We start from the raw sequence: 23484 nt of genomic DNA, 5'->3' as shown, positions 1-23484 counted from the left end.
TAAAGACATGTCCTACATGCTGTTTTAAGGCTGTAGACTGGATTTTGAATGAACGTTTAAGGATGTCCTTTACCATCTGTTACAGTCACACTGAACCACAGCTTCAGAATAAACTCTAGCATCTACCATCAGACAATGAACTTCTGATTACCCAACCAAATGGAGTACAGTAAGGTAGACAGTGTTTGTCTCCTGAAGGAAAACAATTTTTCACACCTGAATATCAGAGCAAGCACATTTCATCATCTCTTAAAATACTTCAAAAAGACAATGTGCATTAATTTCTTTTTTGGAATTCTTGCAAAATCTGCTGGCTTGCTTTAGGTGTTACTCAAGACTTGAATCCTTGGGAGAGTATCGGGCCCATAACAACTACCATTCCTTGGTGTATTCAAAAATGTCAGTGTGGCACTTGAGCACATGGTTTAATGGTGAACATGGTGGTGGTGCTGGGTTGACGTGGCCCTTGATGGTCCTAAAGGTCTTTTCCAACCCTGATGATTCCATGATTCTATAAAAGCAGTGTTCTGTTTCTGAAGGCTGGTGGACCATTGCCAAGTAAGGCTCTTCTAGGCCAAGACAGACCAGGAAGAGTCAGGCCTATGTAGGCTAGAAGACATTAAGGATACACAGATCTCATGAAGAGGACCCAAGCACTGCAGTCTCATGGAACTCCACATGGTGAATCTGGGGATCGTTACAAGGATATATGACAGGCAGAAACTTAGAGAAAACATGCTCCACTAAAAAAAAATGCAGTGTCTGGAAAACAGTGCTTCAAGAATTCTCAAGCTATTCACCAAATTTGTAAGTATTTTGAACGCTGAGTTTCTAAAGAAAAGCACCTGTGCTAACATCCAGCTGCTGACAAGTATTGGATTCGTAATCAGGACTAAGAATGACCTTGCCAGGTGATCACAACAGCAGATATACCAATACATTCAAGACTCAGGGGTCTTATGTCACTTCCTCACTGCAAGCTCCCCCCAGGACGCACTGTGATTTGATGATAACAAAAAAGCAGCACTGAGAGTGTTTCAGCACTTCTTCTAAGCACATTGCAACAAGAGAACCTTGCCCAAAATGAAAGACCAAAGAACTGTTCCCCATTGTTTACCTGGGTAAAACAGAGAGAGCATGTGCTGTGAGAAAAGCTCCTCAGCCCCATCATGGGCTGCTCGTGGCAGCAGAGTATGGAATACCACTTAAAACCCGGCTTTCAACACCATGGAAGCACCTTTAGGAATACTGTTTCTGAGGCACTTGAAATTGTGCTGCTTTTTTGAAACTTTCGGAACAAAAGCAGACAAATTCTCAGCAATAAAGTGTGATCAGATGGGTGAGAAAAAAAGGAAAAAATTCAACAGGAAAAGGAAGAGTTTCTAAAAATACATTGTTGTTTAGCTCAATCATTGTTTGATGTGGTGTCCATTGTTCTAACCTCATTCACAGGTTTTTTCCCACCCTACCTCCAACTTTCATACAAGACACACATTGTCATAGTACTGCTACAAGCCTTAGAGATTAGGGCTTGCTAAGGGGCAGGAGAGTTTATGACAGGAAACTGTATTTTCAGATAGCATTAAGTCATTGTACTTACAAATTTTAAGAAAACATTTCCCAGTTCATGCTGAGACTGGGGTTCTGGTTGCAAACAAAATTCCAAGGCAGCCAGGAACTCCTTGTGAACACCAAGAATGTCTTCAATGTTAGAAAATAAGATCTGAAATATAAGGAGAAAAACATTGCTAGTTTATAATATATCTCAAGAGTTTTTTGCTAAGTAGTAATGCCAAAATACTGTGGAGCTCTAGACTTACCATGACAAGATCCAAAGCTCAGACAGGGACTTGTAAAGAATGAATTACACTGTATTTGCCCCTTTCCTAGCCCCCTATAAAAATCTTTATTGCTACTGAAGTCCCTGCTGTAAATTAAGGCTATCTTTGCAAACTCCTGAGCATGATAAATGCAAGCAACCTCTTTTAAGTCTTGAGAATATTTCCTCTGAGAACAGCCAGGTAAATGGAACCACAAGGCCAAACTCACTTTGCAGGACACAGAAGCAGGGAGTAGCTTGCCTTTCCTTCCCATGCATTAGAAATCCCTTTCTGGAAGAAACGGACTTGAAGCTATCACACACAAGGGTGCACCTGTAAACAGGAGACAAAATCTCTGCCGTATGGAATCCAGCCTTTCACTGCCCAGAGTACAGAATAGTGAACATTTCTCATAAACCTCAAGAGCAGCATTTAGAGGTCCCTTTCACTGACCTCAGTGCTAAAAGGCACATGTAGGGGGACAGAGGCCCCTTGTTCAACCTTGTATTAAAACGTAATGGTACCAGTTAAATGATCTCTGTGATTAGAATATATGTGTGCTAAGGGGACTAAACTGCCAGGGTCAAAGATACTATATACATTATAAATCTTGGTCATTTTCATACAAATTATGAGAAGAAAGTGTCAATCTGTGTGTAGAAGATGGAATGCTACCACAGAGGGGCAGAAGTTCTGATGTGAGGTGACACCCATCAGTGCTGGCAGCCACTGGAGGGAAACCTGAATGGGCAGAGTAAATCCTGGAGTCTGCAGTGACATACGTGTTGCAGACAGTGTTTCTATCGCTTTGCTTTAACTATGTTGCTTGCAAAGAGAAGATCTGCGGTGCAGTCAAACAAGCTTTCACATTGGAAGAAGCCTCCCAGATCCGGCTCAGTGAGCAGGTGACCCTAAAGAGTGAAGCCTGACAGAACCAGCCTTCCTCTTCCTGGCATTTGGTGTGGGAAGTGATCAAGCCTAACATCTCCGAACACTTCCCAAAATGCCTGACTGTAACACTAAACTCTTCAACTTTATGCAGTGGAATTTATTCACCAGATGTGGCACTGATTCAGCCTGGTGGCTGGTGATGTGGCAGCAATTCAGAGAAGCAATAATCTGTAAATTAAGTTTAATCATTAAAGATAGGACTGAAACTTCAATTCCTGGTTTAAAACCAGTTCTTCTCTGGTTTAGCAGGGGTAGACAAGATCAGGAATTCAAGGCTTTCCTCTCTGCAGGTAGTCAGGTTCAACTCTATATCGTCTATTATTCACAAGGATGGGCAGAGTATTTCTCTCAAACTCCTCCTGCAAGCTGGCTGCATGTGCAGAGCCAAGCCTGTTGCATCTTCCTTGTCTTTGCTTCCCTCTCCCTTCAGAAATTCTGAGATACAGTCGTGTGCACCATCATTAATGCCCACCTGTGCCTCAGAGCTCCTTTCTAGCTCTCAATAAGCTGAAAGATTCCAACGCAATTTGCACTGATTGGCTCTGAACCCAAAAAAAGTCCAGCGAGCTAGGATCCTTTGATTGCTCTCTAAAAACTTCCTGTGCTAATTCAAGTGGAGCCTGCAAGTGTTCTGTCACGCGGCTGAAAGTGATGTGATGATGCAGTAGCCCCTGCCTGCATTGCTTTGCTAGAAGCTGTGCCAGAAGGGGATTAACAAGCAAGAGGAAAACATCTGTCAGGGATGATTTGATCCTTCAGGAGCAGTCTTCAGGGGTGTTTTTTGATCCAAGGAATATCTGTGCAAGCTAATGAATTCTGAGGTGATCAGTAAAGCTCTGCTTGCAGCAGAATTTGCAGGTAAGAGTCACTTGAAAATCAAGGCAGCAGACAGACCTTGACTGCACATGCTCCTGTGCCAAATCCAGTTACCATCCTTGTGCACACCCTCAAGTTGTACTGCCTTCAAACTGCTGTATCAGTGAAGTGACAGCAGTGCCTGCTGTGAGCATAGCATAGTATTAACATATCAGGAGAGTTATTTCCACATGAGGCAATGTATAAATTAAAACCAATTTTTTATGATATTGCTGCAGCTGTTAGTCACTGGAGCACTTGTAAAGTCTGGGCCTGGCACAGGACTAAATGTGGCCTTTCCGGAGGGGGCTACAGTGGCTGAAGATTACTGAAATCTCTGGTGCTTAGAACCAGCTGTAGGAGAAATCTGCAAATAACACTGGCAGCAATAACCCAACTTATCTTAAAAAGCACTTTCTCCTTTTGCTCAGAGGTGAGCGACTGCTTGAATACCTCGTATTTTCCTCTAGACATTTCTGCCACGTGAAGAAAGAGTAAAGACAGGCCTCTCTTTACATAAGCTGCCAAACCACTTTTATAGTCTCTTCTGCCATAAGCCATCTCACAGCTCTCTGGTGACTCAAGACACGTAATAGCAGCAGGCAGATTATCAAAAGTCCCAACACCACCTTGCTTTTCCTGGGTCTACCAGCAAAGAGGGAGAAAGGAACGGGAAATAAAAACAAGTATCTTTCAGTTGCAGGAAAGAAAAATTATTTGGTATAGAGGGAGATGGAGGGTGGAAGGAGGAGACAATATTGACTATGGAAACTATGGACACAGGAAAACTGTGCTTTGTGATTCTGCTTCATCAGAAATAGGCATAAGCCTTTTATTACTGTAGGGAAGCTCTCTTATTGAAAGCTGGGTACTGTTATAACAGGAATAAATGAGGTCTCACAGTAGCCTCAAAAAGACCCCGCAGGCATTTCAAGAATGATGCAAGGATAAAGTGGTACTTCCCCAGAGGAGTGTGAAGAAACTTCAAATACAAGTTCTGCTGAACAGGCTTTGTGGGCACTGCATCTGATTATATGGCAGTCCTAATTAATATTCATTTTGATGATATAAATAGTGATAGAATAGTAATTTTCACCAACATCAACACTCACAAATAGTTGTGTAGGTTTATTTTCATGCAGAACACAGTTTTTGCACACTTCTATGTACACAAGATCTACTGTCACTGATCACTTGTCTTCTTTTTCTTCAGCCACCTCTGAACTTACTCCAGATGCTGGATGGTGAGTTTTTGGAGAGTGGGGATATCCAGATTTGAGGATAGCAAGAGGCTGAGCTCCACAGAGCTGTCAGCAGTCTTGTTCCCAGCCCCTTCTGATGCCAGCAAGTCAATACCACACATTGCTGGCCTGTAGAACTGACAGCCAACGTGGGGCTGGACCCCTGCTCACCTGGAACACCCAGGAAGGCTGGCACAGGAAATGGAGGGAGACATGTGCCAGCCGAGGGAAACATGTGCCAGCTGCAGCAGCACGGCTGGGTGTAACACACCTCCTGTGGCTGCCCTGCTCCCACAGGGCTCCAGGGCAAAGCTGCTGCTGATTCAGGAGCTCCAGGACCAAACACAAGTGCAGTAAAGCACCATCCAGTGGCAAACAAACTGTGCTCTGTCCCACTCATCAGTGGGTTTCACTTGCATACGTGTACGAAGAGGGATTAGGTTTCATGTGCACATGTGTACAAGGTGAGTTTTTAAGCCTAATTACTACAGGGAAGTGTTTTGTGTACTTATGACATTAATGAACAACATGCACCCCTGTGACCACGGGCCCCAGAGAAGCCTGTACCTCACAGTTCTCTATGTCCCTTAACTCTTTCCAGTGCAAAATTCATTCAGGAACCTCCTCACACAAGGGTCTCACAATACACAGACCTCCTAAAAGAACCCAAATTCCTTTCCACAAGAACACAAAGGAACATTCCTGCCTCCTTCTCAAAAGCCCTATCAATTTTCTATTGGTAGAAAACAGCAGATGCAAATTGGCTAAGTGAATACTATCAAACAAAACAGACAAGGGCTGTGGATTCCCTGCCTTTCCTCTCAAAAACACTGAATGGCCCCTTCGTACTCTACTCAGCATTTCACAAATCTTGCCAAAAGTTAGTATCTCTGACACTACACTGTTGTCAAATTTTACTAAAATTAGCTGGTGAGATGAAAAATTACTGGAAGATGACAGCTATAAGAATGGGCAAACAGATTGACAGATAAACTGTCAACATGAGCTCTTTTCCTTAGGGAACCAGTTTAATAATAAGCATCAATATGACAAGAGGATACTTGATATTCATATCCCTGAACCTAGCCTTTCATTGCATATCACTTTCCCTACCAAGAAAACTAGGAAGACAGAAGAAATACCTTAACATTCTCCTCTGTTATGTACTTCTCGGCTTTGTCCACTGCATTTTGTCGGATCCGGTGAAGAAATGCCTGCAGAGATGAAAAAAGATTTATGTTCAAATAGTTTGATAATAGTTTGATTTCATTCTTTTATTTCCTTTGGGTTCCCATCAACATAGTGCAGCTGATTACCTTTAAGACTGAAAGAATGTAAACATTTACGAACTCCCCACCACAGATGTCCAGGCTGCATGCAGCCACTACCAAAGACATTCCCTACAATGCTGTTGGGCTTTGCCTGACAATAAATGTATTCCCTTTGTTGAAGCTTTTAGCTTTAATTATTTGTTACTACCAGTAGACTACAGCAGGGTCCATTCACTTCTTTGAAGGTTTCTTGTGTCTCTAGGATGCATGCAGCTGTTCCGACCAGAGCAGTGGGCTCGACCCACAGCGAGATGCATGTCAGCAAGGGACTGCGAAGAACAACAAAGGGACAGTCACACTGCTGGAGCTGATGCACATCAGAGCCATGAGCTGGGGCTAGAGACAAGTTCAACAGTCTCAATATGCAGGAAAGGGAAATGGAAATCAGCAGATGATGCCTGTGATACATTATCCTGTTCACTTTATTTTAGTTGGTTAAAAACAGACGAAGCAATGCTGGAACTTTTCACTTAGGTCAGGTTTTGCCTTCTCTCAGCTCTGCACAACTCTGGCTTTAAACAGCAAAATCAATAAAAAGCTCCAGGCCAGATACAAATGGACAGTGGTCTGAGTATCAGCCTAAAAAGCATAACTCTGGCTACTGGAAGTTGGGAGGACCTACTTGCATTTGCACTGAACACACCCACAACCTATTTGATTCAGTGGGAAGGGTTTACAAAACACTGCATGGGATTTCTACCTCAAAACTCCACTGGTTTCACAACTATTGGCTAAAAGGCACTTCTGAACTGAGAGCTGAGAATCTTCCTATCCACAGGCATCAGCAGAGTTGGAAATACCTGCAGGAGAGGCTGAAGGGAAGCCAGGGAGGACAGAATCTGCTGCAATAAACTACATAACCTGTGCAAAGAAGGGAAGAGGGCTTCCCTCTCTGGTCTTCTCAGTGGTTTCTTAACTTCCCTCCCACACAAAGGAGTGAGTCCTGGGGAGTGCAGTGAACAAGGAGGAAAGAACTTCTCTTACCCACCTGAGAGAGTGAGGGGAAGTGGGTCATGTCTTTGTATTTAGGGCACAAAGTGGCTTTGTTACAGCTTGATAATACAAAGCCTTTGAAAGCTGAACTATTCCTGAGCAAGGTCCATGTCAGCTGGTGCATACTCAGCTTTTGCTTTTTGCCTTTTGCCTTCTGTGATCAGCAGCAGCTTACAACCTGGTAAGAAGCAATGTCACTGATCGAGACTTACAGCTTATGGAATGCCTTCGTCTCTGGTGTTTTGCTTGGAAGACAGTGAACATGTTCCTCTGCCTGACTTTCAGCTCTAAAAAGGGCACATCTCTGTTCTGGCTCAGGCATGGCTCTCTGTCACTCATCAGCCATTCACATTTTACAGAGCAGGCACCAGTAAAAAAACATTAATTAACGAGGCACAGAGACAATGCATTTGTTTTTAGCCCTGGATTTTCAACCTGCTTTTGAATAAATTTCAAGGTCTATAACCATATTGCTCCTCTAATATTGCTAAATAGGAAGAAGATCTTGGCTAGATTCCAGCTAGATATGGAGAACTTGAAGGAGTTTGTGTGGACTTAGGAGCCTGAAGAATAGATTCCTGCATCAAAGGAACAGAACACACGGGCCAGTGGCAGAAGTTATTTTGTAAGAAGCAGCCAGTCCACCCTGCCAATAATCTGGCCAGGAACTCTAGTGCTCAGCTGCTCAGGAGCAGTCAGGGAACTGTCTGAGATGAAGTGTTCAGCATGATGACTGATGACAGGAGGAATAGCTGCTGCACTCCCACTTCAGTGCTGGGTGTAACAGCTGAGCATTAGTAACCAGGCATCTGAGTTATACAAGGTGGCACATCATACTAAAGTCATTCATTCTCAAACAGTAAGTCAGGCAGTGATTTTCCCTGCTTTAACCACAAACATGCTTGGAGACAACAAACCCAACTGAAATGATCAATTAATCTACACAATTAGCAGCTCCACTGGTGCCTAATAGTTACCTGCACACCAGTCCCAGTATGATGGGTAATAATAGAGAGCTGTATGCAGAAGTGCAAATCACATTAGCTGTTACAGGGCACTCAATAAAAGAGTAGAGACTGTGTTAATCTGAAAAACAGCTTTTCTGTGATGTTTGCCTGAAAAGATCACTTGATGTGAGCACAAGAAAGGGACAAAAAGAGAGAGGAAAATCAATTGAAAAATAAAAAAGGCATAGAAGCAGAGAGAGAAGGAAGGATGAAAGACCTAGGAGGGAAACAGTCAGCTTTGTAGACAGTCTTTCAAATTTCCTACAGCCTCTGATTTGCCGTAATGTGCATGGAAAGCAGTCTCTCCAATAAAACAAGACGGTTACAAGAGGTTTTGGTCCTACAAATTTAGTAGCCCACTTTCCAAAATGCAATTTCCACCCCCCCCCCCCCCCGAATTTATCAAAGCTTAGTGGATGCAGAACACATTTGTTCCCCATTTTTCAATACCTACTGAGGTGCAAGAAGAATCTTTTGCAACATAGTCACTCAAATTAAAAGTATGAAAAACACAAGCTATTAAACAGCAGCTCACAAAGATAATGCTGCATGCCCCGTTCACATCGCAACACCACTTTCTTCCAAACCACTTCCTGCTTGGAAAAATCAACCCTTTTCCCAGAGATATTATCCTGACATTCAGATCAGCATTTCCCAAACTTCTACAGGGATTTTTTGTGCTACTTGTTTTATCAGGGTCTAAGCTCATCTGTACCAGCACTAGTCCTCCAACCACCTCCTTGACACAGACTCCAAGATCTATTACACAAGTCGTGTGCAACTCTTTTGGGGGGAAGGGAGTGCTACGATCTTTCATTAGACCTATTAATTTAGCTGGAAAATTAGAGTAATTTGGACCAGGACATGACAAAAGTGATGCCAGAAGAGAGAAGGTGGTGGTGGATGAATAGAAAACTTGCCATGTCTGTATCTTATTTATGTTCCAAAATATTTTAAGGAGGAAGTAGTTGAAAGGGTAAAGGCTTGTCTGGCCACCTACAAAGTTACTGAGACAAATTTTCTCTGGCTGCTCCTCTTTTTGTGATTTTGTGTAGAGTGCTCTTCACACTCTACACAAATCACATATAAATTCAAGGGGTCTGGTCCTTGGCATTTTTCATAAGGAGCTTTCAGGGACCCCACAGTATAACCCTCTTCATCTGCAACACCTTCAATCTCTGTAGAAACTAGCCTCCAAGTGTATGTGAAAGCATGGGAGTCAGCTTTCTTAGGAGATCTTCAAAGTACAACCTGGGGACTCTGAAAATCATTCCTAGGACACTGCAAGATTATCACAATCACCCCTCCGTTGCAATCAAGAGCAGAGATCTCTACTGTGGCACGCTCTTGGTTTTCTCCTCTTTGAAACTATCAGGGATTACTGAAACAACCACCAACTGCAGATCACCAAGACACAGTTGAAGAGCTGAAACTGATGAACCAGCAACAAAAGTAGGCTCTCCTTCCTTCTATCTTCTTGTTATACCCTGGTCAGGACTTAAAAGGACAATGATTTCACAAAAAGCAGAGATAAGAAGACAACTGACAACGTGACATCTTTCCTCCTTATCCCTCCAGACACTGCATTGCTCCCTTGCCACTCTCAGGGCTCCACTGTGCTCATACTGGGCCAGATCTGAGCAACCCAAGCTGTTTGCTTGGGCAGCAGAGGAGGAGAGGAGGACTGCAAGAGCCCATGGATCCAGAAAAAGAATAGGTCATGGCACAAGGCAGGGAAAAAATGGTAAACCAGGATGATTGATTTTCATTCTCCTGATAAAGACTGTGAAGGTCCCATTTAAAAATCTTCCATTTTAATGTGCTCAACATTAGGAAAACAGTCCACAGAGGACTTGTTTTGGTTTAAAATTCTGCTGTGGTAACATAACGTTTATTTGTGCACTGGACTTGTTGCCCTAGAAGTCTGCTATTTCCAAACTCAGCAGGCCACAGCTGATGCTCCTCATGTCATGCATAAGCACAGTTTATAGTTTGTCTTATAGTACAAAGCCTTGCAGGATTCAAGGAGATCTATGACAAATTAGAATGAGCAGAATGAAATGCTTCCTTTCTGCTTCACATCATGTTGGACAAGTTCCTTCCAATAAATACTAATAGAAGCATACTACAAATCTTGAATGAAATTTAGGTATAGAAGTTCATTTCATTAATTATTTTTTAATGGCCCCTTTTGTATCAAGGTGTTTTGCTCTTCTATTCACAATCCTCACAATCCACTGTTTCAATGAAACCTCATTGTTTTGAGTGTCCTTGCAGCACCTCTAAACCACAAAAGCACAGAGCATATTTAAAGGAAAGAATCTGCTAATTGTAAGTTGTTGTCACATGAAACAGTTGCACTGATGAAACTCATGAAGCAACTGGGATTTCTCTCAAATGCTTTTCAAATGGGCCTTGTTGAACTCAACTTGTAGCCTTAACTTAATTTCCATCTTCTATGTAGTGTAAGTAACAAAACGCAAATACTAGGGATGAGGCAGTGACAGTTCACTCACGCCCCTTCTCAAAATTCATGTTTAAAGCAGATACTTCCTCAAACATTCAGAAATAGCAAGAGACTTCTTACTAAATAGCAAGGCAGGCAAAGTGTGCCTGTCCCTGAGGGAAACGAAAAGGAGAACAGAAACAGACAGTGGTGAGGCAACTGGTCCCCGTGTTGCTGGAGAAACAACAACTTAAAGCACAATCCTGTAAAACCTGTTTCCTGAACAGCTGACTGGAATGTCACATTGCACTTAAGAGACAAGTGAGACAATTTTGTTAAACTCATCAGTGATCAGGAATGATTCAGGACATGGGTCCAGGGATCTAAATGAGCCTAGTATTTTCAGGGTTAATATTAATAAATTGCTTTACATTTGTGCCATCAATTGTTTAAAGCTTCTTGCAAGTGCACATATCTTGCTTCCAAGAAAATGTGCTCACAGCAACAAATTAAGAGGTGACATGAACAATAAATTCCAACATCTGACCATCACAAGCATCTTCACCTTCCAACTACAGCACAGGGGCCACACATATGAAAAAGAACTTGCAAGCATAATTTCAATTTCTCTTTTTTTTCATCACTTGAATTAGTGTTGCCACTAAATGTGGCTGTTAGAAGTCTTTGCCTCCATACCAAAAAACCCCATTATCTTTAGCAAAGCAGCTTGAAGGTCCTGTGGGAACACAGCTTTACTGATACAGTCTGACAAATTAAAATGAGTGTTTGCTGAAGTTCATGTTTTAAGAGCAGGTGCATCCTTGCTCATGTTACTCAATTGTTAGCTTTGAACCTTGTCATCCTGATCATATTCTTTTGCTTTCTATCAGATATGCAGTTCATAAGCTAAAGCTCTACACAAATGACAGGAAACAAATACCCTGCATCCCATCCCACATGTCAACTGCAGTTCTCACCTGCACTGAAGTCTGAAAAACAATGCGATAAATAACCTCAAAGTAACATAATGACTGCACAGGACTATTTAAATCTTTCAGCATTTCCCTTCAAGCATGTTGTAACTATGTGACTGCAGGACTTCCACTGACTGACTGCTCACAGCTTTGGGTCACCACCCAACTGGGAATCGAGACAGCTCAGTTGGGGGTGAAGCTGCTTTAGTTCTGTTGCTCCTGGCATGGCCTGCAGTGCTGTGCACTGTTAACCAAGGTCCACTGATGTCCATCCTAGAGACAGCTGGATTTTAAAGACAGATGAAGTACTTCTTGAGTAAATACAGATGACTCGTTTTCCAACATCTCTTGCTGTCCTGGGCAAACGCCAGTACACAATGTAGAATATTGGGCCTGACTCAGGTTTTTCAGTTGTGAAATTTAAGTTAGAATATTGGAAATCAGAAGCAACTCCTTTGACATTACTAGCATTACATATGTTAAATGGAGCAATACTGAAGCAACTGTACTACTTTCAAAGAGCCTATGACTGTACCTCTTACTGGCAATCCAGTATTCCCTCATTGCCCAAGTACTAGTTGCTATATTAATATTTCTATAAAAAAACATTCTAAATTACCAGTGTCTGGAGAAGGAAGGAAGAACCAAAGCATCAGATGAGTGCATTATACTAAAATTCCTGTGTAGAGGATTTTACCTATGAAGAATGTTTTCTCTATAGTCTCTTAAAACAATAGAGCCACAGCTGTGAGAGAGCACCTCTGCAAAAATATTGTAGCTGAGATCTACAGGCAAATTAATTCATCAGCCAACAGCTGAACAGGGACTTGCCTGATAGACAGAGGTGTTTAGTAAGAGGAAACAGCACCAGAAATATCATTTATTGCCCTAATTTCAGGCTTCCTGTGTATCAAACTGGCTTTAAAGCCTCAAAGCTTATTGGTACATACTTATTTTTTTATCTATCCCCTGAAGAGGAACTAAACTATTAGCTAACCAAGAGGATTAAAATAAATAAATAAATAAAAAGTCACGCACATCACAGAGTATCAAACACATTCTCTGCAAACAGCTCAGGCAGTCTGAGCTGTAGAAGCTGCACCACTGCTACTACTAAGCAGGAGGTCAAATAGACTCTACTGCACAGTTTTTAAAATGACACCTCTTTTACAAAGGTTACAGGTCTTCCATAATCCTGAGCTATGTTAGACGTGAAGTGAGGTGAACTACTTATAAAGATCATCTCTGCTCTAGAATATTCATTTCACTAGTTTTGAAAACAAGTTTGAAGACCTGTGTCTTCAGAACTATGACTCCCATATCCCTGAGGACAATGTCTTTGTCGCTCATATGCCCCAACTCCACCTCCACCCCTCCACTTCCTTCTTTTAAGGAGTCTCTTTTCATTTCAGTTTTGCGTTTAGAATAACAATCATTTCACACACACAAAAACACGGGTGTTACAGCAGGCACCATCTCTTCCCACAGCAGACTGCATGACCATTTGCAAAAAAAGCAGATTCCACTTCAGGTGAAACTGTAAAGACCCTCAGAAAAGAAATGCAGCTTCAGTTGCAAAATTTAGATGTGTCACAAGGGAGATCCTTTGACCTGAAGCATACTTTCAATGGGTATTTTTTGTAATTGTATAGATGCATAAACAATAAATACATGCACACATATTACAAAACCACCACTCATACTGGCAATTTAATAAGCATAACTAAGCACTGATCATGGCAGTTTGAAACTTCTTCCCCACTTCTTAGTCTGACATATGGTGAATGTGGATAAATAGTAAATGAAATATAGAGGAGCATTCAGAAATTCTGCTATTTTAAATTATGTAAGTGCATGTATGAATAAAATGTTTGAATAAATAAACTTGTTTCTTTAAATAGTAGATAAGAGAAACAGCTACTGCTAATATGAAGTACATGCCTGAGATAATTCCAAAAATCTGATTTGTCCTTAGCCAATCCTGAATTATAAGGTTCATGCACTTATGACCACTCTTGGCTGATTTATCTTACATCTATCTTGTCATTGAGTGTTACACTGTCTATAACATCAAAGTTAATCAATCACAAAATACTGGCATTGCACAGCACTGGGATTTTCAGCTGTGCTTTAAGGACTCAGACATTCCAACTGCTTTCTTCTCACGTTGAATTTCTTGACAGAGGTCCAGCACAAAACGGTTTCTGACAACAAATCTCTGGGGCATAAATGAGGATTCACCTCATCTACTCGCACCCCCTGAAAGCTGAAGCCTTCCCTGAGTTAGTGATCCAGGTACCCACTACAACAGAGCAATGGGCAGGCAACTTAAGAGGATGAGTCACTGTGCTTTAGGAGGATGTTGAAGAAGAGAGGCTGAATTACCATCTAGAAAGGTTTTCTCTTTCCATCAAGAGCGAGGCTGGGTGACAAATTTAGCTCAGACCACCCTCCTCTCCTGTACTCCTCTCATAGCACCGGCAAAGACAAATTCCAGGGCAATGAGTGCTACTGAATCGTCTCTAGAAGTGAATCAGGACTGTCTCTCAGTCACTCATGGATGCTTAGAGACATGGGGGCACTGCAAGTTGACACATGCAAAATTCACATGCAGGGAACATTCTCAGTACGGTGGTATTCTGGGACTAATCACAAGTGAACTGATCTAGCAGCACTTCCCAGAAAAAGTCTTTTACAAAGAAAGCTCTAAAAAGATCCCGGACCATTATCAGCATTTCCAGCGTACTGCTGTTTACACTGGAATTCTGCAACAAAAAAAGGTCAAACTGATGGAGGAAGGTGGAACTGAAGGGAAGTCATAGAGAAACATGTTGCAGTGTTTCTCACTCCAAAGAGAGATCCCTTTCTTAAGGAGGAGTTGTTTTAATTTGAATTACAAAAAACCTTTTGTGAAGTGAAAGACAGGCCGGTGCTGCAGAGATCCATTTTCTCTCCTCTACCATTGCCCTGACCTCTGCTAGCCCCTCCTCCTCTCAGTCACTAATAATTGCATTCTCAGGCAGGTCAGAAGATCCCAATTCACTTCAGGGCCCCAAAAACTACACTTCTCACCTCTGAAATCCTTCAGGACCCGTTGCTATTTATTTCTGCATATATCCTGTACCCTGACTTCTCTTGACTCCTCTTCATGCTCTCCCTCCTGAAAAATGCTATCTCATTACTATAGACTTAAGAACAAACAAACAAACAAACTCCTTCTCTTCTTTGCTTAAGCATGCTCTTTTGTGAGTATCTATGCCTGGATGATTCCAACCCATTCTAATATCAATAGAAAACGTATTTGTTTGGATTTTCAAAGGAACTTAAGAAAGCTACATGCCTAATTCTCTCAAGCCTTCGGAATATTCTCCCTTTTACTGGCCTCTTCACATCATTTTCTCTGTTCTACAATCATGAGATGATTTTAATCATCTTACTGTACCATGGCATTGTTCAAAATGCTTTCAGGACACAGTTTGATTGAACAGTGTGGTTTACTTCATTCCACTACAATGCAGAGAAATAAATCCGGACAAGTCTATGTCTGCTTAGTCTTTGTGGTATTTTAACCAAAGTTTGTTTCAGAAGTAAGGGCCCAGTAAAAAACACATGAATTTTTCAGGATTTGACTCATTACTTACATTCACTGTATTCACAGTGGAGAGATGCCTGCAGATTGCAACCAGTTCTAGATTAGAGGTGGCTCCAACTAGTAAGATCCTATCAGCACCAGGGGATGTTTACTCAGGTTTTGGGCTCTACACAGCTACTCCTTTTTCAAGAGGGAGGTAGAAGCATCAGAGAGACTAGAAACATCAAGTGGAATCCAAAAAAAGTAAATTCAAGATGACGAATGAAACTCTAGCAAAAATTAGAATTTCTTCAAATAATATTTCCAGATAACAATCTAAGCTGAAGAACTTGGATACCAGAAAGACTATTCTCTGCCTCTTCTACTCTCTTTCCAGTGATGGTGTCTTAATACATTAAGCATTAAATAGACAACACAGAGGAAAACTTTAAAATTGAATCTAGTCCCCTAAGGTCCATGGAATATTCTTCATTAGTTGTAACACAGTCTAGGACTTCACCTAACTGAAGCAGACCAGTTCAGCTGCCATCAGTTCACTGACACTTGCTCTAAACTACCTGTGAATCTACACTGGGCCCAAATAGCATGATCTCGGGTGACCCACAAACTTGATCTACATTGCAAACATGTAACAAAATCCCAGGATCTTATTTCCCTAGGAACACTGTCTATGCCCTGATGATATGTACTTAAGATATTCTCTCATAAGCCAGTTTAGCATCAGACTTTGGATCTAAATACTGAGATAGTTTCCACAGGTTCCTTCTCAAGGGCTGGTCTATCTGGCCTCATTTCACACAGATGCAAGTGGCTAACAAGCTGAGCCAACAGCATTCTGTGTGCCTACATACACGTGCTGGGTTTCTATCAGGTTAAGGATCAAATCAAACTGCAAATGTACATATAATGTATAAATGCTTGTGATTGATTCTTATGTTTAAAAGGACCCAAGAGTGCAAGATGACTCGACAGTTATACCTCCTCCACTGATAAAAATCAGGGCTACAAAAGAACCAATCAAAACGTCAAAATGAAACATTTCACCTTAGAGAGGGCCTCAGAGCTATTTGCATCAGCTCTCTTCATCCACTCACAGGATTCCTATTAATTAGTCTTCAAAACTGAGGTAATATGGGGAGCACTGAAAACTGTAGGTCCTTTTCCAGAAAACTAGTCTAGGAATTGACAGGAGCTACTGAAAATGTCAGTGAATCCCTCAATTTCAAGAATATTAGCCATCAGATTTTTGGCAGCAAGTAGTAATAATTGCATTTAGGAATATCCATACAGGTATACTAGTTATAGGTGCAGTCATGGGTCAAGGGACTTAAACTCTTTAGTTATTTCTAGTTTAGGAGACTATCCTGCTACCTGCCTGTGCAGCAGCCACAGCCGGCTCCCCTGACATGCAGCACTGTCTGCAGGGGCTAGGGCTGTGCATTCTCATGGAACCTTTCCTCCTCCTTCAGCAGCAGCTGGGGCTCTGGTGCAACACACAGGCCTTAGCATTGCTGGCCTTTGGAGCTTGACATTTCCCGCTGGGAGAAATCAGCTTCAGCGCCTGTAGTCTGAGAGTGGGGAAGGCAGCTCTCCATGGAGGCAGTGCAAAGGCCATAACATTTTTTTGGTTATCACCACTGAGTGAGGGACCTCTGATTGCTCCAAATCTTTTCTTTTAAAGGCAGGGTGGGCTGATGTTTGTGGAATTGGGTCTCTCCCCGTCCTACTGGAGCACACCGGGTACCATGAGATTCGTGCAATTTGAGCTGCTTTTATGAAGTGAACAACTCTCCTGACTATGAATCCTCCCACCTCCTAAAACCAGCAGTGAGGGCAGGTCTATTTGTGAGCTTAAGGATTAACCTTGTACAGGTAAATGGGAAGGAAATTAATCTGAAGAAGGACAATGATCTGAATTTTCGTCTTCCCCACACAAAAGCCGTAAGGCAATGTGACACATCACATTCCCCATCCCTTGAAATCAAGTTTAGTCCCTGAATTAAGGTCTTTATAAAAATTGCAGGATAGGCCATGCTACAGGTCTTCTCAGAAAAGAAAGAAGCTGTTTACAGATATTTCTATTTCTATATTTTGACATCACAGTAAATATTTGTCTATTATAGTTTGGTAATTCACAAAACAATGCTGCAAACAAAAATGAAAGGATTCCCCCGCGCCTGCAGGGGGCGCTGTGGCGCGAGTTCGGTCGCGTCTCCCTCACACAGCAATGGCGGGTGGGCTGGGCGGCGAAAACGGGCTGTAGCAGGAACCTCAGGGCAGCGGCTGGGACCACAGATAGCGGAGCAGTAAATGAAATGTATCAGAAACTCTGCAGCTGTAGCTGGAACCGCGGGGCATCCCGGCAGGCAGGGGCTGTGGGGTTACAGTGTAGCGAAAAACCCGGAGCAGTGCCAGAGAGGCGGCAGGAGCTGGGTAGCGGCAGCCCGGCTCCCGAACACGGCCGGGAGAGGCTCCCTCAGAGAGGGAATGGGTTCGGGGTCCCGGGTTTCCCCTGAGGCACCCCAGTAGATGGTGAGGATCTTTTTTTCCCCAGCAAGTTAATAAGGTCCCAGTGCAATGGCCACTCTTATGAGCGAGCTCCACTCACAGTAGGAGAAGACAGCAGGAGACGGACCCTCGCAGTTGTGGCGAATTCTCCCCACAGCGATTTGAGCCTGTCTCCCCTCTGAAGCCGCCGAGCGAGAGAGCGCGAGGAGCTGCGCCCAGCCTAAACCTCTCACTATCCCTGCCCTTCCCAGAGAAACCCCTCAGATAAGAGCGTAGCCAGCCGCAGCCTTCCCCTGAACCTTGGCCACTGCTTTTGTCTCTCTTAAGTACCGGTCGTTATTGTCTCTTAGCAACACATGGGAGACAATTCCCTGAGAGAAAGAAAACAAAAGGAGCAATTCTAACCTCCAACACAGTGCATTTATACTTCCTACCACAGGAAAGAAAGGAGCACAGCTTTTGGGTTGCCACTTTCTTTGCATATGCTTCACTCTCACCCGCTTAACGCACTTGGACGCACAGACGCGTTGCACCCACAGCTGCACTTGCAAAATCTGCCTTGATCTATTTGCAACTATTTACACACAAAAAAAGAGGGGAAAAAAAAAAAAGAAATAGCATCTTTCACATGTTGGTTTAAAAAAAGAATTAGACAAATGAACCTCACAAGTACATTTTTATTACTACCCCAAAGCAGGAACAAAAGGTTTGGCTGAAGGTCCAGCAGCTGCTCTGAGCTGTTTTTCTTGACCAGTCTGCACCATTTTGAAGTGTGCACCACCTGACTGCTCACGGGAATGGCTCAGTTTTCCCACCAGCTTGCCTATACTGCAATACAGTGGAGAGCACCGACTGTTTGCGAAAAAACAGGCATGAGAAAATCCTTAATTAATTATGAAATATAATGCCAAAATTTAAAAAAACCCCAGAAATCTCCCTGAAGGCAGACAATGTCATTCATGGGCCTTGGGGTTTTTTCTTCTCTTTCAGAACAGCACTACAGCCCTAAAGCCCACTGCAGAGTGGTCTAGAGCCAATCTCTGGCCACAGAGCACCTCAAACATCCTCAGAAGGCTTATTCATGTCAGGGCTCCTGCCCAGCTTTACACACCTAGAACATTTAGGCTATTCAAAAACGCACCCATTTGGGGTACCCAGACAGACCTAAACTCTTCACCCAATACTCAATGGTAACCAGCCACATTTCCTCTTGGACAAGTGGAAAATTATGCCATTTTGTCAGGTCTGAGAGGTAGATGAGTCTAAAAAATACCACCTGTCCCACTGCCCTAAGCCAGCCCAGAGCCAGGTTTCATAGTTCCCCTTCAAATACATTTGTTTTCTTGTAACAGACTGAAGAAAACCTCTCTCTCATTGTGGCATTCCTTCTCTGCATACACGTTCTTGCAGAACACAATCATATCACACACAGTCTTAAACTCCAGCTTCCTGTGAAACAGAGCAAAGAATTAGACCATTATATTTTAAACATAAAGGGGAAGTTGAGCTAATGAAGCTTGCTGCAGCCCATGAACTGAAGGGCTCCAGCAGGCAGACTGCACTCCCCAGCCTTCCCATGGCCTCTGACTGGCCTGGAGGGTCTGCGGGGCCGTGCTGCTACCGCCGGGCTCCGTACCTGCAGGAAAAGGCCAGCTCCACTCCGAGCTATTCACAGCTGATGGGTCCAGTGCTCTGGGTTGTGGCAGGAGGGCGGTGTTGGTGGCTGTGTTTCTAATCTATGCATAGTCTAGAGCAAAGGTAAATGTAGCTTTGATATACACTTGCTTTCTTTACAGAGGCGCAAATAGATGGGAAACCTTAAAAGGAATTACTAAAATTTTAATTTTAGAAGGGGCTTGGTGATCAAAATAGTTTTTTCAAAGTATTATGATGCTTTTAAATGAAAACCAAATAAAATTGGACCTTCTTTCCTCTGAAGGCATCTGTGTTACATTGCTAGGAAACATGAAGCACAATCCTAATCTGTTTCTGCAACCTGCCCTTTTCTCAGTACTGCCACAGCTTTCTCCCCTGCCTTACAAAAACAATTATTAAAGCAGCTTGGGGACCTACCACCAGGACAGAAACTGGAACAACTATTTTCAATGTAGGTATCTCATATCTGCAGAGCTGCAGTTAGGATTAGGTATGACCTTGTTCACCACTCCATCCAGCTACAGGAATTGTCCCTGCTGAAGAAAGGGCATCAACCATACTGCCTGCACACCAATGCACTGGCTGTTGAGTTTAGCAAATCATTCAGGCTGCCATCTTCTTCAATACTTTCCCTTCAGCTGTCTTTTCATTAGAGATTGAATAGTAGCATCTACTATCTAGCAAAGAAATTCACACAAGGAGTTCCCTTTAGAGCCAATACTCCTGCCATTCATCCTATCTGCCAGTGCAGCATATCGCCAGTCACCTCAGACACTGCTGGTACTACTTCCCCCGAGGATCCATCTCTATCAGTCCAAAGAACAACTCTCTAAATATGCTGCCAAAGCAAACAGCTGGTTTAAACCTCATCTACCACATTTACACACTGGATTGAATTTAGCCTTTGCAAGAGTCCCAACTGCATTTGTGAACTCGGCTGATTGCCAGTTACTGAGTGCTCACACATAGCAGGGCTTTTATTTGTAATAAAATATTTAGAGTGGAAAAACACCACAGAATTTAATAAAAGAAACACTCTCAGACTGCCAGTGCCTTGTGGTGCATCTATGACGATGCTTGGAATTCCCTACATAAATAAAGCTGGAATTTAAAGTTCTGCCAATTAAATGTCTGTTTCAACTCAGTTTTGTATTAAAACAGCAACCAATTTTACTTATACAAAATAAAGTGTGAAGTCCTGGATTATAAATAGGCTCCGTTTGTGGGTATCTTTTCACAGTTACTCTGCCTAAATAGCTGACTGTTCAGAGAAAAAAAACACACCCAATTTGCATACCCAAGCACAACTGCATTAGCCAACTTAAAAGGCAAAATACACACACAAAGTTGCATTTAGACATCTTTAAAAAGTGTTGGTCATTCCCATAGAAAATGCAATAAATCTAAATGCGTTTTAAGAATAAGTGTTTAGAAGCTTATAGAGCCAACATCTTTTCTAGTGAACTGTTTCAGTCTTTGCACAGTAAAGGTACCAGGAAATTCTGGATGTTCCATCAACTGTCACATCAATACAGGATCCTTTACCTTTTTTTTTTTTATTTGAGCCACATACCAAATTAAGGAACTGTGTTTAAATGCACTACAGATGGTGGACAAAGCAAAAACCGGAGGAAAACTGGAACTGCAACTCTCCCTTCTCTGCTAACAGCCTAAGCAGAGTGTCCTGCTCTCTGTACTCTGGGAATCACTCTTCTGAACTGGGAAGAGCCCACCTTCCTTTTTTTCAATCTACTGACACTGAAAGCTGTCCTGTAGTTTTCTTGGGAGGAAAGCTTAGAATACTCTCTGCTAGTCTTCTAGCAGGAAGCAGAAGAGAAACAAAACAAGAAATGAGACAAAAATCTCCAGGGCACTTAACGGAACTTTGAAAAACCAACACAAAGCTCTGACACCAATATCCCTGACAACACAAAAACAGCCATGTCAAAGCACAGAGCCTTTTTCCTGCTGTCAGCCACTTGGGACTGAAAGCAGGTAATACAAAACACCCATGAGAAACATCGAGAAACCACAGCAGGAAGTAATACGCACAGGATGTCACAAAAAGTATTTATTTTACTTTAATTCATCTCTGAAAAAAGTAAAATCTTCAGGACAAGGCTCTGCTGAAAGCACCTCACAGCCAGGAGCACATCACTGTGCTGTGTATGATTGTATGATTGGATTCTGATGCTTATTGTCTTTTCAGTTTTAATGGAAAATATGGTTTGTCATGCTACTAGTGCCTCCAGATTTGAGTGGAGCCTATAAGCATTACAGTCCCCTTATATATACACTGGCAAGGTGGCTGGAGTGTTTGCTTTGACTTTATTTCTCCCCTAGTAGGACGGTCCTTGAGGCACTGCAACATACCTCAACGGGAAAGGGTTGCTGTCTGCTCAAAGCCCTTTTCGGTGACTCCTGGCTCTCTCCAGCTAGCAATGCAAACGTTTGTTGGCTTCACTTACTGTTCTACAAAGCAACATAAGGCAAGATGCGATTACCCACAAGTCTCTATGCTACTTCTTGCTTTATTACTCCTAGCAAATGGAGTAGAAAACAGTAAAAGCAAAGCATTTGATTACTGCTTGCTAAGTACAGAACCTGTACAGAGCCTCTTTATTTTTTGAATGCCACAGTAAAGCTATGCATGACCATTTGGCTTGAAACAGACCACACAAATTACTTCCTACTCACCGTATTGACTCTCAGCTGGTTGCTCTTCTATCACTGGCACCATACAATAAAGCACCAATCTCTGTTTCAAATGCACATGCTGATTGAATGGGAATAATTCTACAGAATTAGGAAATGCTGACCTCAGTCTTAAAGGTGACAGGTTCCTTGGTACTGATGGGATTTCTGGCTCATTATCATAGCGCTAATTTACATGGCTTTTAACCATCACTCCCAATGCCTTGTCAATTACTGATTGGAAAAGCAGGCTGGTACCCCATCTTTACCTTACTCCGTGCCCTGGGGCTGCCAGCAATGTTTCTAATTACATAACTGTCACAAACCAAACTCCGTCTTTAGGGCAGAACTCTTACAAGAGTGAGCCACACATGAAGCAATGCCAGAAATCTTCTGAGATGTAACCCATGGCCCTGGATCCAAGGTCCTCCTGTGCATTATAGTGCTGCTGGCACTTCATACAGGAGGCAGAAAGCTAACAGCAATGACTGTTCTGAATCTAGATAATTAATTATGGTGGTTATTACTTACAAAACCATCCCATTTTTCTAGCATTCCCTTGAAAAAACATTGTTTTTAATTAAATATAACATTACTACTATAACAAATAATATTAAGCCTTATTACCTAAATGAAGTAGACTAATTTCTAGGAAATGCCTTTCTTCCATCCTAGATGATGTTGATATTTCTTATTTTCTAAGTATTTAATCTTTCATGTCTGAATGCTGAAGCAACAAAATAACCCCAGGTTTATTTCAGAAAAATCTGCTTTGAGTGCTACTTGGATTTGTTGTTTTTTCTACAGAAGCTTAATAAATCACCACTAATTTGTAAGGGAGAGATGGCATGATTCAAGCAAACTCTGCAAAACACTAGACTATTTCAAACATCTCTGTAAAACAAACAGAACATCGATCATATTAATATAGGCAAAACCTAAGTCTTTTCAGGCAATTATAACAGAAACTTTGATCAGAGACTGGGTAACAAAGTGAAAAGAAATCCTAGCACAGCTGGTCATGAACAAAGACATGCTAAAGATACTGAAGCCCACTCTTCTCATCAGAATACCTTCATGACACCTATATACATGTTTCACAATTATCCAAAAGGGTCGGGTGAAAGGAGGTACAGCACGAGTAACAACTTCTTTCCCAGAATTCAAACTTCTTTCCTTCAGCTTTTTCCAGAAACAGCAGAAGGAACAACAGAGGATATGGGTGAAGGAGACAGGCAGACCTGTGAAGAAGTGAGGTGTGTGAACAGAAGGCCAACTTTTCCTTACAAGTTTTCACATGCTGCCCTGGCATAAGATAGCACTGGAATGCTAATGAGCCTGCACTTCAGGGGAGTGACTGCAGAGGTTCCCTGCTTAAAATTTAGAATATGTCTAAATGCTGCCTCTGAGATTATT

General features: G+C 42.3%; 1 protein-coding gene across 4 annotated transcripts in view; it reads right to left on the bottom strand.

Moving 5' to 3' along the window:
* The window catches only part of PREX1 (phosphatidylinositol-3,4,5-trisphosphate dependent Rac exchange factor 1), a 144680-nt gene that overhangs the window by 79214 nt on the left and 41982 nt on the right, over nucleotides 1-23484 (bottom strand). For 3 of the 4 annotated variants that reach the window (XM_039563286.1, XM_039563288.1, XM_039563289.1), the window contains exons 2-3: nucleotides 6010-6081; nucleotides 1601-1723 (exon numbers count right to left, since the gene is read on the bottom strand). In XM_039563286.1, coding sequence (XP_039419220.1) covers nucleotides 1601-1723; nucleotides 6010-6081 — 195 coding nt within the window. Of the gene's footprint in view, nucleotides 1-1600; nucleotides 1724-2049; nucleotides 2154-6009; nucleotides 6082-23484 lie in introns of those variants that run through there. The other variant, XM_039563290.1, reaches the window with a different exon arrangement.

This window comes from Corvus cornix, chromosome 20, assembly GCF_000738735.6.
Source record: "Corvus cornix cornix isolate S_Up_H32 chromosome 20, ASM73873v5, whole genome shotgun sequence".
In the NCBI taxonomy this organism is placed as follows: Eukaryota; Metazoa; Chordata; class Aves; order Passeriformes; family Corvidae; genus Corvus; species Corvus cornix.
The sequence above is the reverse complement of the archived record's forward strand: the minus strand, read 5'-3'. Positions and strand labels throughout refer to the sequence as shown.